The sequence below is a fragment of the Natator depressus genome, chromosome 3 (assembly GCF_965152275.1).
Source record: "Natator depressus isolate rNatDep1 chromosome 3, rNatDep2.hap1, whole genome shotgun sequence".
In the NCBI taxonomy this organism is placed as follows: Eukaryota; Metazoa; Chordata; order Testudines; family Cheloniidae; genus Natator; species Natator depressus.
Window position 1 is genome coordinate 43836933 of NC_134236.1, and position 13570 is coordinate 43850502.

Sequence of the window (13570 nt, forward strand, 5' to 3'; positions counted from 1 at the left end):
TCTGTTTGCTTGCATTTGATCTCTGTATTAAAACAGCAAACATTTAAAAGCCAATTTAAGAGCCAATCACTTGAAAAAAAACAAGTGTAGTTTAACAAGTTCCATGTGCAGTTATAATGATGTAACCATCAAGTAATCTGAAAACACTTCTACTAATTAAAACAAAGAAACTCTCCTTCTTGCTTACATTAATTACAGAGCTTCTTTCATCCACAAAATTAAGTTCTGAGTTATCTATAGGTTTGCATATGATAAAGTTTGCTGTTAAATTCTCAAAATAGATTGTGTATTTTGCTGATTTTTTAAAGATAATAGAGTGCCAGTTTCACTTCTATGTGAGAAGTGAACCAAAAGAGTACCAAAATTCAATTAATATTAACTACAAACATAATATGTGGTTTCTCAATTCTAAATGCCTCAGGGAACCTATAGAGATATCGGGTAGTATAACCTGAGAATTTAGGTTTCAAAAGAACTAGTTTCCCCACTAGGGCATCAGCTGCCAGCACTCACTGGGAGCAGGGAGGTGAGTAGGCTCAACTGCTCTCTCTTTCTTTCTTCCCCAACTCACATTGGGGAACTGTTACGGGGATCCTTATGGCCTGCTCTTCCCCTCCCACATGGGGACTCCTCCATACACACTAGTAATGACAACAGCAGGTCTCCTTTGGCAGTGTCTTTATGAAAGTCCCTGTTTTCTCCCTCACAGAAGCCTGTAGAAACAAGAACTGTAAGATGTACCTTCACAAAACTTCTTACAGTTTTGTTACCTTGCTACTGTCCTCCGCCTCTAAAACAACATCCCCAGACCAAGGAAATTTGTTCCTGTAGGTGAAGCAAAAACTGCTAATCCATGCATCAGAGGAGAGAAAGCTGAGATGACAAGTGGACCCTGACAGCTCTAGACGTTTTTGACTTCCAGACGTAATAGATAGTCCAAGATAAAAGGAATAGAAAACCATATCAGGCCTACTCTCTATTTAGCTGTCCAGCTACAAAATCTCTTCCAATTCACTGAGTTCATTTGATTGGTTAAAGGCTTCCTGCATTCCAACTGGATATTTTAAACCTTAAACTTTCAGTCTATTCCTCCCAGAAATATAAAAACCAAGCAGTCAGCCTGAGATGCTTCACAACTGATTGGAGAATCTCACCTCAAACTTAATGAAAGTGATCTGGGTAGACTGGGAGGCAGGACATATAGAGACCTATAAACAACTGAACACAAGCCGGGGCAATCAGCAGCATCTTGGGTCAAGCCTTGTCAGATTTTTCAAACGACCTTCTGTTGCAGCAGACTTAGAGATAATGCATAGAGAAATTCTTGACTCCAATTCATGATGAAAGAGACTGTCAATGGTGCTGGGTCTTCCCGTCTAACAATGGAGCAGAATCAGAGGAAGTTGCTGCTTTACTCAGAGGCAAGGAGATTTAGCCTAGGCTCTTTCCACCTACAGATAATACAGGAGTGAGGCCTTGAGGAATCACTTGTTTTGTTGACTATGAGAAATGTCAAGGAGTATGTCTTGTGTTGCTTCCCTGCCAAATGAAGAGCCATTGGATTGAACCAATGATGGGTTCAGGACTCCCAAAGCAAGATAACTTCCTCACATATCTAGCCATTTGTATCTATCCCCTCCTGGGCAATTGTGTCAAATACATCCAACAATCCAAAACAATTCCCTCACATGCTGCAAGGAAATACATAAGATTGCTCTCAAAGGGAAAACTGAAAGGACAGGGGTCTATTGATGTTACTCAAATAAGACTCATGTCATTCATAAAATGTAGTGTTTAGCTAAAACAACAGTATCAAAAGAAATAGATTTGAAAGTATCCTGAAAGCATTGCTTCCTCTGAATATGTTGCTACTGATGATGATAAAAAGGAAGAGGAGAAGACTAGGAATATTGAGTTAATTGTAGGTTCCAAAAATCCCTGGCAAGTGCCTCTGAAACCTGAAGGTAGAGATGTTCTTTTATCCAGCAGACTCTGACACTACCAAAGATCTGGTTGTTGTAGTTTCTGAGCTTTTCAAGATATGGATCTGTTTTAACATTAAACAGATCAGAAGCTTCAAAGGAAGGTCTTGACTACAACTGTGGTATGACAGCGAGATTAAAAGATTTCAGTCAGGCATGATGGCACAGAGTCACTGCCATCCATACTATCCTTGCAAATTCATCCAGTTCATCATAGGATGCCCTCAAAAATACCTGGTTTTCAGTCAGCCTTTTTAGCTACCCTTGTTTGTATTTCCATCAGATGGCATAGAGAACTAATAACTTCTCCACATCAGATAATTAGGGTGGGGCAAAATTGTCTATTTTTTAATCTTATCATAGATATTTATTTAGTACCAATTGCTAGCTCTAGTTAGTATGAACTGAGATTGTTGAAGCCATTTGTTTCTTTTATAACCTCAGCTCCAAACAATCTGACTCATAAGGAGGCACCTGTGTGTATATGGTAACACTGCTTCACTAAGTGGTTTAGAATTGGACACTGTCTTACAAGTGGGAAATTGCAAAGGCAGTTGTCAAGTGAGAAGGATAAACTACTTTCTCTTGAGAAGGAATATTATCAAACATCAATATGTGTCTACAAAAGTTATACTGAAATTCCAGAGGTAAACTCCAAAGACAATGGTACAAAACTCAAGGCATTATCACCAACCTAATATCATAATTGGTAATATCATAATTGAAAACAACAATTCTCACAATGTGTAATGTGTTTTCTAAACATGCATAACTTTGGATCAGTAACAAATTCTTTCTAGCAATGTATCAATTATTAATTTGGAGTAATTCAAACAGCAGTTTCATCTACAATCAAGACTCCGAACATTGCCACAGGTTGTACATTCAACCATAGAAATAACATCCTGCTGCAATATGAACAGTTAATTTTCTTTTGTCTTCTTTTATGTGATTCATAGTAGAATATTGAGGAACCAACTTTTTCATCCAGATTTCCCTTGATGATTTACCTAGGACACATGAGATATTTTTGAATATCCTAAACTGAAAAGATTATTATTCAAATAGAAGTAGCCCAGGTATGTCAAGCTCATTCTTTTTGGAGAGGGACAATTTCCAGTTTTGATTATGGTCTGGTGGCCTGGGTATAAACTTAAAAGTTAATACAGTCCTCAGTACCTAGCAAATCTTCCACTGACGTCAATGGGAAATTTGCACAAAGATCAAAGTGGAATACGACTTCGAAAGAGTAACTAAGTGTTATTTGGTCAATACCCTATGGTCATATTCATTATCACTTCAAGGGACAATATGTGCCCCTTCAGGACCACCGCATTTCTGCCCTTATTTCTCTTCCTTCCCCATCCTTTCTCTTGTGTTTCTCCTCATTCCTTCTCTTCACTTTCTGCTCTGCAACATATTAAAATTAGGGTTTCAACTTAACCCTCCAATGAGGTTATTTAGGGACGAGGGAGTCCAGACCTCTGAGTCATTATTTCAGGCTGTCTGGAGATTTGAGAAAACAAAGAGAAAATATACCAATTACAGTGTTGAAAGCTCTAAAAAGTTACCCGAAATAGCCTTTCCAAATATTAATAATAATTAACATTTGAAATGTATTTCAACTCTGAAAAGTGACTAATTAAAATAACACCACAGCAGGGTCTCCCATAAGCCAGCATCTAACCCTAACCCTAACTCAGTTTCCTTACTCTTCCATTATCAAATAATCACCACATCTGGTGCACTGGAATTACACTCTTTTCCAATAGTCTGGATGATTAGCATAAATTAATATGTTATCTCAAAACCCTTATATTCCAGCCATCTTCTTCAGGGTCAACAGTCCCTTGTAATGGCTTTTGCTCCTGTCCAAACAAAGGTAGGTTCAGTGAAGACTTTCCGTCTGGCTGGCCTGGAGACCTTCTTTCCCCAGTGACTTCTGGATCCCTTCAGGCCTTTTCTGATCCCTAGTACCCTTGTGTGGGCTAAAGAGAGTCTGTGCTCCTCGCTAGTGAGGCATGCTTTCAGCTTTCCTCTGCAGTCTTGCTGCCCAGGTCCTCTGCACAGGAGCTAAAAAGCATCTCCTTGCTGTATGAAATCTCTCCCTGAACTCTCCTTGCTCACTAAACCCAGGCTGCTCTTTATGTCCTAGAAGGCCAGCTTCTGAATAACAAGTTACCCTACCATGTGACCCCAGGACTTACTCCCTTGACTTGGAGACCAGGCTGATCCTGGCTGAGCCTCAAACCCCTTAAAAGATCAGCTCATTCTGTGACAGACAACTACCTATACCAGTCTTCAACTCCTTTTTGTATTCAGAGTAATTTATATTGATTTTAGAAACAAAAGTGATTTCTTTGCATGTTTGACTCTTGTGAGCCCTGCAGATCCAACATGGCTCTAAGAGACTGAGCTGGACTGGATCATCAGCAGTATTGTGTATGAAATTCTACTCAGTTACTCATGTACAATTGGACAAGTGTTACTGAAGGAGTGATTGGAAGGCAGCTGAGTTTTATATGGTTTGCAATACAGTTCAGAGGGCACAATCTGAAGACGATAGGACTACACAACAGTTATTGAGAACATAATTATGTCTGCAGAACATTTAGTATTCATGAACCTACACAAGGGAAAAGGAACGTAGCTTTACCATAAGATCCCAGGTTAAGTTTGCAATAGCAGATTCCATCACACTCTGCAATATTTTTACTTGGGCCTTCTCTACACAGGAAAGCTTTTTCAATATCAGATAGGAATTTAAACTGATATAACCATACTGGTATAATCTCCCATATGGACATACTCAATCCAATGTAAGTGTCTTTTCTCAGTTTAATTTATGTTGTTTGGGAACAGTTTAAGCTAAAGTGAAAACACCACTTTTATACTGGAATAAGAATGTGTACACGGGGGGTATAACAAAACTTGTATAATGATATTGGCATAATTGGTAAAACTTTTATGTAGATAAGCCCTTGTAAAGTAAGAACATTTAACATATCAGTTATTGAAAGAAAATAAACATAGAACTCTGCCAATATCACATTTCACAGTATACTGCATTTTCAGGCAGAACTGAGATCTAGAAGCTAAATTTACATTTTTTCATAAAAATAAGTTTCTAGCCATCTTCCAAATGTGAACCAACCAATGCAGTGTTGTCTGACCAAAAATATGTCTACGATGGAGGTGGAAGATGTAATTTCCAGCTTGAATAGACATGATCTGTGATTCTATGAATCTGCACTGGCTCTGCTTGAGATAGCATTCTAAAAACAGAAGTGTAGCTGCAGCAGTTGAGTGGCAGGATGGGCTAGCTGCCCTGAATATGCACCTATCTACTTGGCTGGGTATGTACTCATGGCAGCTCGCCCCTCCTGCCACCTGTGTCACCACAGCTACACTCTATGTTTAGTGTGCTAGCTCGATCAGTGATACTGCGGGTATATCTGCTCAAACTGGGAATTACATCCCCAGCTCAAAGTGTAGCCATATACGCTTAGTCCGAGCACAACTTGGAAAAATAGCTCTGTGAAGGGCGAAGACCTTGATTTATCTCAATAAGGTCTAACTTTAAATGTAATGATGACAACTGAATTTTTAATACTGTTAACTCTTTCGCGCCCAATTATGTTAGTTGTGCTTACCCCACAATCCCAAACTACTTGCCAAACCTTGTAAATTCCAAAAGCCTCAATTGCTTCTACTTAGCTGCTAAAATCATGAGCTTCCTTTCTGATATTACAATATAGTTAAGAGCTTTCAGTATATTATTTTGCAGTGCATTGAAAATTAAACAATCAGAAGCAGCATCAAATACATTGTATTAATATCAAATTAAATAATATAGAGGCTAGTACTGTATTAATTGTATTATTCATTTTCTTATTTAACACAATGTAAACCTTAATTTTAAAACATATATGAAGCTACCACAAAATCTCACATACATATGTCCTGGAGTGCTATAGCTATGCCCCACAATAGAGATGAATCTTGGTGGAAAATAGAGGAGCCTGGGATATAATTCATCAGTCCATCCTATGTAAGGTGTTTGCTCATATTAGTGGTACTACAACACATTCCTTCAGTAAAAACATTACTTTATGATAGGGGAGTGATGCCAGAGATGTCGAATATGCTCATGAAACAACAAATGACATGGTTTGTAACATTTTCAGTTTACCAATTTTTTTCTGTTCTCTAACTGTCTAGTGAGTTTACATGAATACTGAATGACTTTGTCTCCTCCCTAAAAGGGTGAGTCTAAAAACAGCAAGGTTAAACCTACATTACCAAAGCAACCTGTATCAGCAGTGTAAGCCCACCTTACTTCAGGGCAGCATATCTATATTGGGAGTTGGCAATGACGGGGAAGATTTTCAAAGGCACAAATGGTAGTTAGACACTTTGAAAATCTCCCTAGGTGTACGTACATTGACAAAATTATACCATTTCAAATTTACTACCTGAGACTGGAAAGCAGTTTAAAGAAAACATTGAAACTTTTCACATACATAGTCTGGTCACCATAAAAAGGTTGCATTTAGCCAGACCATACGCTTACCTGAAAAGCTCCCCAGTCGCGGTGCTGTCATATCTCCACCATCATAGATTTCAAGAGAGTCCCAGTTATGTTCTGTGGCAAAACTTATGACCTGGATCTGTAAAACAATGCCATTCAGTATTTGTTTTTCAACCCAAAAATTATATTTAAATGAATGCTCTAAAAATAAAACAAACAAAAAACTTTAAAAAAAAACCCCAGACACAAGCAAAATAAAACAAAAAAGCCCTGGAAAAAATGTAAATAAAAACAAAACTAAAAGAAATTGATACTTATTCTCCTCTTTCTTTTATTTTGGATATTCATCTGCACTTGTGCAAAACTGGTGCAAAACAGCGCACACATTGCAAAGATATAAATGAGTACACACGGTTCAAGAAAATGGAAAATCATGCTCCAATTATGGCCCCAGTTCTGCAATCAGATTAGCTACTGTAGACCTCTGCTTCTGTGCAGTGCCCAGTTGACATCAATGAAGCGGTAAATGGGAGCAGGATCAGCCTGCAGGATTGGGACCTATCTTTGCTATTCTACTTAGTTAAAAAAGAAAGCTGCTAGTGACTACTGAGGTTAAATTCATTTTCTCTGCACAACAGAGTGAGCAAAAAAAAAAAGAAAAAGAAAAATGAGATTAGAAACTATCCATTGGTAAAAAAAAATAATGAGGAGGAAAACAAAAACAAAAAACCCTAAGTGCTTTTTCCTGATTTGGCTGTGGGGGGAAGGGGATTGGGGAAGTGATTTAGTATTCCATGTTTGGCAGAATATGGACTTGCCTGAATACCTGATCCCTCAGTCACTATGATTTTCCACACACAATTTAAGCTGTTACCATAGGGTTCTGGATAACCAGGTGACAAGATAGTGCCCCTCCGTTCAGTGAAATTCCCATTGCATGGTACTGAAAGACAATATTTTCACAGATTATGTCAAAGCCAAAGACATTTAACTGGACAGAAAAGTAACATTAAATGTACAAATTGATCTAATGGTTATAACTCTCTTTTTATTACAAGTACGTAGATTTTAAGTTTTGGTCTGCACTTTGGAATGCAGCTTTCAGTTAAATAAAATGTAATCAGACACTTAAGTCTAAAGTAGCTCTAATGTTTGCCTTACCTGATAAATCACAGTGCAGCACATTAAATAATATATTTATTGATAGCCCAGCATTTCCTCAGATTTCAAGAAAAGATTATATAGAATAACGGGTCTGTGAAATCAACTCTGCTTAGACCATTAAAGATAATTATAATTTAAATATTTGATGGTTTATTCTACTCTCCATACAGGCACATAACTCCAGTTGATACCAATGAGATTTATGCACAAAAGACAAGCACCTATTAAATGTATAAATAAATCCAAAGCGCTAAACATTATTCCACTAAAGGTTCTTCTGGAAAATTAAGCAAATTAACTGCAATTAACAATGATATTGTTATTCACTGTACATTAGAATGCTAATCCTAAAGAGAGAGACAGCGCGCTATATATCAACAAACATCTGCTAAAAGGGTATCACAAAAATGGTATAATAAATTGGGATTATTGTGATTTTCAGAAAATGAAGTTGTATCTTATACTTCCAACTTTAGAGGTAGCCACACAGATAATAAAATTCAGGAAAACATGCATCACGCTTGTTAATCTAATAGGTTATTATACGAAAGACTATAACTGCTTACCAACCAGCTGGTACTCAATTACTTTTGATATGAAAAATTGCCCTTTTAAATTGAACATGACCAGTATTAATCAATGGAGAGTGAATATATGTGTTAAACACTATTTTCTGAAACATTTCTTAAATTCTGATTTGAAGACTTGTGTCCCTCAACAGATTACCAAAATGTAATTGCTTACCTATACAGCTTGGTACAGTGTCATTCCACTGAGCTAAAGCATTAGGCACAGACTGACATCGAATAGCTTTTGAACCTTGCAGCAGATAACCAGGGCTACATTCAAATCGAACAACAGAGCCTGCTGAAAATTCAGACCCAATTCTCCTGCCATATCTGGGTTCTGGAATAGAGCTGCATTGTGTATCACTGGTGCGTGGAACAGCTGCATGAACAGAAAAAGGTGCTATTACCCAAAATGCCAGTCATCAGCTGAGAAATAAATAGTATATCTAGATACTGGCATTTATAATATGGAATTTAACTTTACATAATACTTGTTGCACTCATGGTACCTTAAAGCCCTTTAAGAGTAAGTAGTTGGGTAAAGGCATTACAGTGACTATGTGGACAAACACAGCAGTAATAATATATTAGTTAGTTAACAGCTTGCCTGTTTTATTGTTTTATTTTTAAATTGGTGGGGTACTGGAATTTACCTCTTCTACTTCAATTTTTTTTTTTTTAAATATGGCTGAGATACATTATTTCTAACAAATAACTGAGCTCAACAAACTATAAAATTGATTTATAATGTAAGCATATTTTGAAAGTTTAAGTACAAAAAATTCAGGTATAAGAGGGAGTGTTATAAGTGTTCATTTCTACATAAATGCTATTTTTTGCTTGCTAGTTCACCACCATTACTATATAAACAAGTGTCTGCTTGAAGTTACTAAATATCTGGGAGTCTAGTGTTGTGTTGGTTAGCTGGAAATTATAACCTAGTCTCACAAGTGTAGTACTTCAGAGACCATTCTCCTTAGAATACTATTTTCATTTGATTTTTGTAGAAATAATCTTATAATTAATACATAATTATATGCAACAGAAACTGCCATTTGTAAACTAAGACAATATACAAAAATATATACAGGAAAAATAAATGATAGAAGTACCATTTGTGCCACCATAGTTATGTCTTGTATTGTAATAAAATAATTCTACTTAAATTATCCTTTCTGCTGATGAATATGAGTTAGACCAGTATGTGGCACTCACATTCATGGACTTTGTTTTATCATTATTGTTTCTTCAGCAGATCCACTAGAACTATCAATTCCAAAAGCAAGACAGTAGACCTAGGTATCAAACTAGGTCTCATGAAATAACAGAGTAAGTACTCCTGGGCCACCAATTTCCACTGGAACCTCATACTAACAAACATATGGGATGGCAAAAAATAATTTTAAAACAGTAAACGTAATCAAGATTGAGGGCTAGATTTTGATTTTGGCAGAGCAAGATGTGTCAGCTGTGCCACACTAGTAGCCTTCCGAGGAGGTGTCATGACTCAGAGAATCTATTAGCCATGATTACTCCATTTTCTCCTATTTCCAATTACAAGTTTATGAATTTACTGCTGGCCTACAGCAGCAGCAAATCACTATACCCTCTGTCTAACCCCATGCTCACACCCAGGCTCATCAACCATGGCCAGTGAGTAGAAGGATGTATGGAGCCAAGAGCGCATTCATACATACCTGGATCAGAGGTCCAGGTAGCCTTTGAAGGGACAGGGAGAGTCTTACCTCCTCTTACTCCCTTACACAGGCTTACACCCTGAATCAGAATCTAACCCTCAGTTATTAAAGTAAAAAGGTTAAACTTTAAAAAAAAAACATGTTAAGGTATAGAGATGCAGTGTCAGAGTACCCAAATAGCCTTAACTCTGCCTTAGAATAACACCATGCAATAACCATATGATCATGGTTTTTAGTATTTGTGGTCCCTATTTAGATTAAACTGAATTTTTGAAGACTTATTTGATTTTTTTCTCCCTCCCTGCCCTCCCTCCCCCCTTCATGTTGTCACTAAAAGAAACCTTACCATGAAGAATAACAGGAAAAAATGAATATTAATTCTAACAAAAATATTTAAAACAGCTATCGTACAATATTTCAGTGAGTTTTATCTATATGGGAAATTTGAAAATTCTGCATTATTTCATTACTGAGATCAAGAAGAACCAAAAAAAAAAAAAGGCATGAGACCAGCTAAATTTCTTAAAGGACCTTTTTGAAATATAATGTTAACTCCTCAATTAATTAAAGTGTGTACTTTGAGCCAGCACAAGAACATATTAAAATCCTGTATGGTGGCTTGCTCCTCATTCTGCATATCAGAGGAAGAAGGATCTATGCTGTCACAGACTGAGCCACATAAAATGTTTTCTGCTGAAATTTCTAACTTTATGTCAAAGCAGGGAAGCAAGCACAGGACAGTGACAAAAAAATCAGACTAGACCATTCTCAATCTTTTTATATATGATTGTTCCCAACTGCAGATTTCAGCAGGCTTAACCCTAATATTCTAGAAGGCCAACAGTAGGATCTGAATAGATTAGGCACTCATTCAGGCCAATATTATATACAATTATTCTGTGAAATATAGGGAAATGTAGCTATCAGAGAAAAGGAAATGAAGAAGAGATAGATGAGACATGGAGAAAAATAAGTTTTTCAGAAAGTGGCACTGCAAAAACCATTAAACCTGAATTCAAAGCCACAAACCTCATCTGTTGCTTGTTAGGACCAGAATTTGAAATATTACAGGCTATAACCTTCTCTTCCTCCAGCCATCCTTCTATCTTTTGCCTATAACGCAAGCTAGACTTCTCAGACTGTATTACAGAGAAATTCTATTCTCTATAGTAATTATTCTCCATCTTTTAGTAAATGTTTCACACTGCTGTGAAACAAAATTGAAATCAGCCCAGTGGAAAAGTGAACAGGGAATAAGGTCAGCCTGGAATAGAGAGTGATAAATAAAATGACTGACTTTCCAGGTCAGATCAGTGTGTTCATTCAGAGTGTGGATGCTACAGTGTCTCCACTGTATTTATAATGTTCGCAAGCAGGCAGTGCTGGAAATGCATTCACATATTTCAGAGAGAGAGGGAAAAAAACAAAATCGAGGTAACCTTTATTAAATGTAATTAAATGCCTCAAATATGTTGCACTAGCAACATTTGTACTAACTTGAGATCCTAATGTATCCATTTATGAAAAGGTACACAAAACCAGAATCAGGATTCTGCTGAGATAAGTCAAGTATGATTGATTCACTTTGTGATGCTGAGAGTAGCATTTCCTATTTCTCAAAATCAGTTCTGTTCAGTTACTACTACTAATTCTGCAGTTCAGTATAATAGAGCAAAATGAAGCACAGCATAAGGTGTTCCTAGAGACATACTCTTCTGCAGTAAAATATATGCATATGCATAATCAAATGAAAGCTTTGTGTTCATTTTAAATTCTTTGAAAGGCAACTTGTCACAGACTACAAATAATTAGACACAGAAGGTATTTGGGAAAGCGCACACATGAAAAAGATTGAAAGCTACAATTCAGATGGGGATAGATGATATGAAGAAATCAACGTAAAATCAAAGAGCAATTCTCTCCTTCTTTAAAATTATATAGATTTCCCCCCTCCCTTTTTTCCCCTTTTGTGCATGGTAAACTTCTATTTCAATGACTTCTTTTAATTTATAGAAGTGAAAGACTGACAGCACTAGCTGCATCCAGACTATTGTGTGCAAGCACTAGTCTCTTACAGCAAATCGCTGTATACCAAGCTATAACAGTGTTTTGATGTAGAAAAAAAAAGATCAATATATTCAATAAGAATTAAACTGTGCTCATAATGCTTATTTTGCTTATGACTAACCCAACATTTGAATCCAAGTCATTAGAGGTGAAAATCAACTTATTGGCAACATTAACATAATATGGGGAGTTTCATAAATTTTGACTTTTCACTGACTCATTACCAAACCTTACCTCACACCTCTCTACACCAGGGGTCCCCAAACTTGGTTCATGACTTATTCAGGATAAGCCCCTAGCGGGCCACAGGATGCTTTGTTTACCTGAACGTCCACAGGTACAGCTGCTCACAGTTCCCAGTAGTCGCGGTTCACTGTTCCCGGCCAATGGGAGCTGTGGGAAGCGGCTCGGGCTGGGCCACCTCTTCCTGCAGCTCCCATTGGCCAGGAACGGTGAACCGTGGCCACTGGGAGATGCGAGCAGCCGTACCTGCAGACCAAGTTTGGGAACCCCTGCTCTACACTATTGTTATGAGATGGGTTAAAATCTCATTGAAAATGATGTGTGAACAAGCCCTTCCTTTAAGAAAGTTGTAAGAGACAGTAAAGGGGCTACAGCTAAAACAAAACACAATGGAGTCTGCCCAGAACCTAGCATCACGTGGGTAGAGGGTTCCACTAGACATTGTTCTGACCAGGGATATGTGTTTATTTGAGGGTGTGGCAAAAATCTAACTGGAGGGGGAACAGACAAAAAAATGGGAAAGAAAGCAAGCCAAGCACCAGCCTGTAAGCACAGTGTGATCCTGGAGAAGTCTAAAGGAAGGTTCTAAGTCTACTGCTGCCTAAGGAGGTCTGGGGCTGTAGGGAAAGAACATATCCCCAGTTTTTGGTGTCTCCTTCATTTGGAGAGCCAGACTTTGCACATTTCTTATAAATAAACAAGACTGCATCAAAGAAAAGACCAGACTCCATCACCACTTTCTACTCCCAAATGGCCTATCCCCAGGGCTCCAGACTTTGACAACTACTCAGGAAAAAAAGGAGCTACATTACAGTTTTATCTGTAATTAAACAGGGATTTTTGTGATACTAAAGCCACGTGGTATATTTCCTGTGGCATTATTGCATACAAGCAGAAGATGGAAGTTTTCAGAATGAAATAGTGATACTCTATAAGAAACCTGACAACTTAGTTTTGGATTGATTTTTATTAAATTTCAGTTTAGAAAAATATTTTTAATATTGCAACTCCAAGTGCATTTCCAGTGCCTATTTCTGATTAAGAGATAGCAAAATGTCACTAAGTGGTCTGTTTTCATTTGCTCCCAAAGGATATACAGGTTTTAACACAAGTCTGTAATCTGCCTCCTCCTATCTTCAGCAATACAGAGGTCTAGACCTGGTGTACACTAGAAAATTAGATTATCAATACTATGGCACTTAGGGGTTTAAAATATCCACACCCCTGAATGGTATGGTTAAGATGACCTAAGTTCCCGTGTAGATGGTGTTAGGTTGACGGAAGAATTCTAGCATCAATCTAGTTACCACCTCTTGG

General features: G+C 37.4%; 1 protein-coding gene across 1 annotated transcript in view; it reads right to left on the reverse strand.

Moving 5' to 3' along the window:
* The window catches only part of CSMD1 (CUB and Sushi multiple domains 1), a 1960312-nt gene that overhangs the window by 287886 nt on the left and 1658856 nt on the right, over positions 1 to 13570 (reverse strand). Inside the window, exons 34-36 of the mRNA XM_074947791.1 lie at positions 8422 to 8625; positions 7332 to 7456; positions 6556 to 6652 (exon numbers count right to left, since the gene is read on the reverse strand). Coding sequence (XP_074803892.1) covers positions 6556 to 6652; positions 7332 to 7456; positions 8422 to 8625 — 426 coding nt within the window. The remainder of the gene's footprint in view (positions 1 to 6555; positions 6653 to 7331; positions 7457 to 8421; positions 8626 to 13570) is intronic.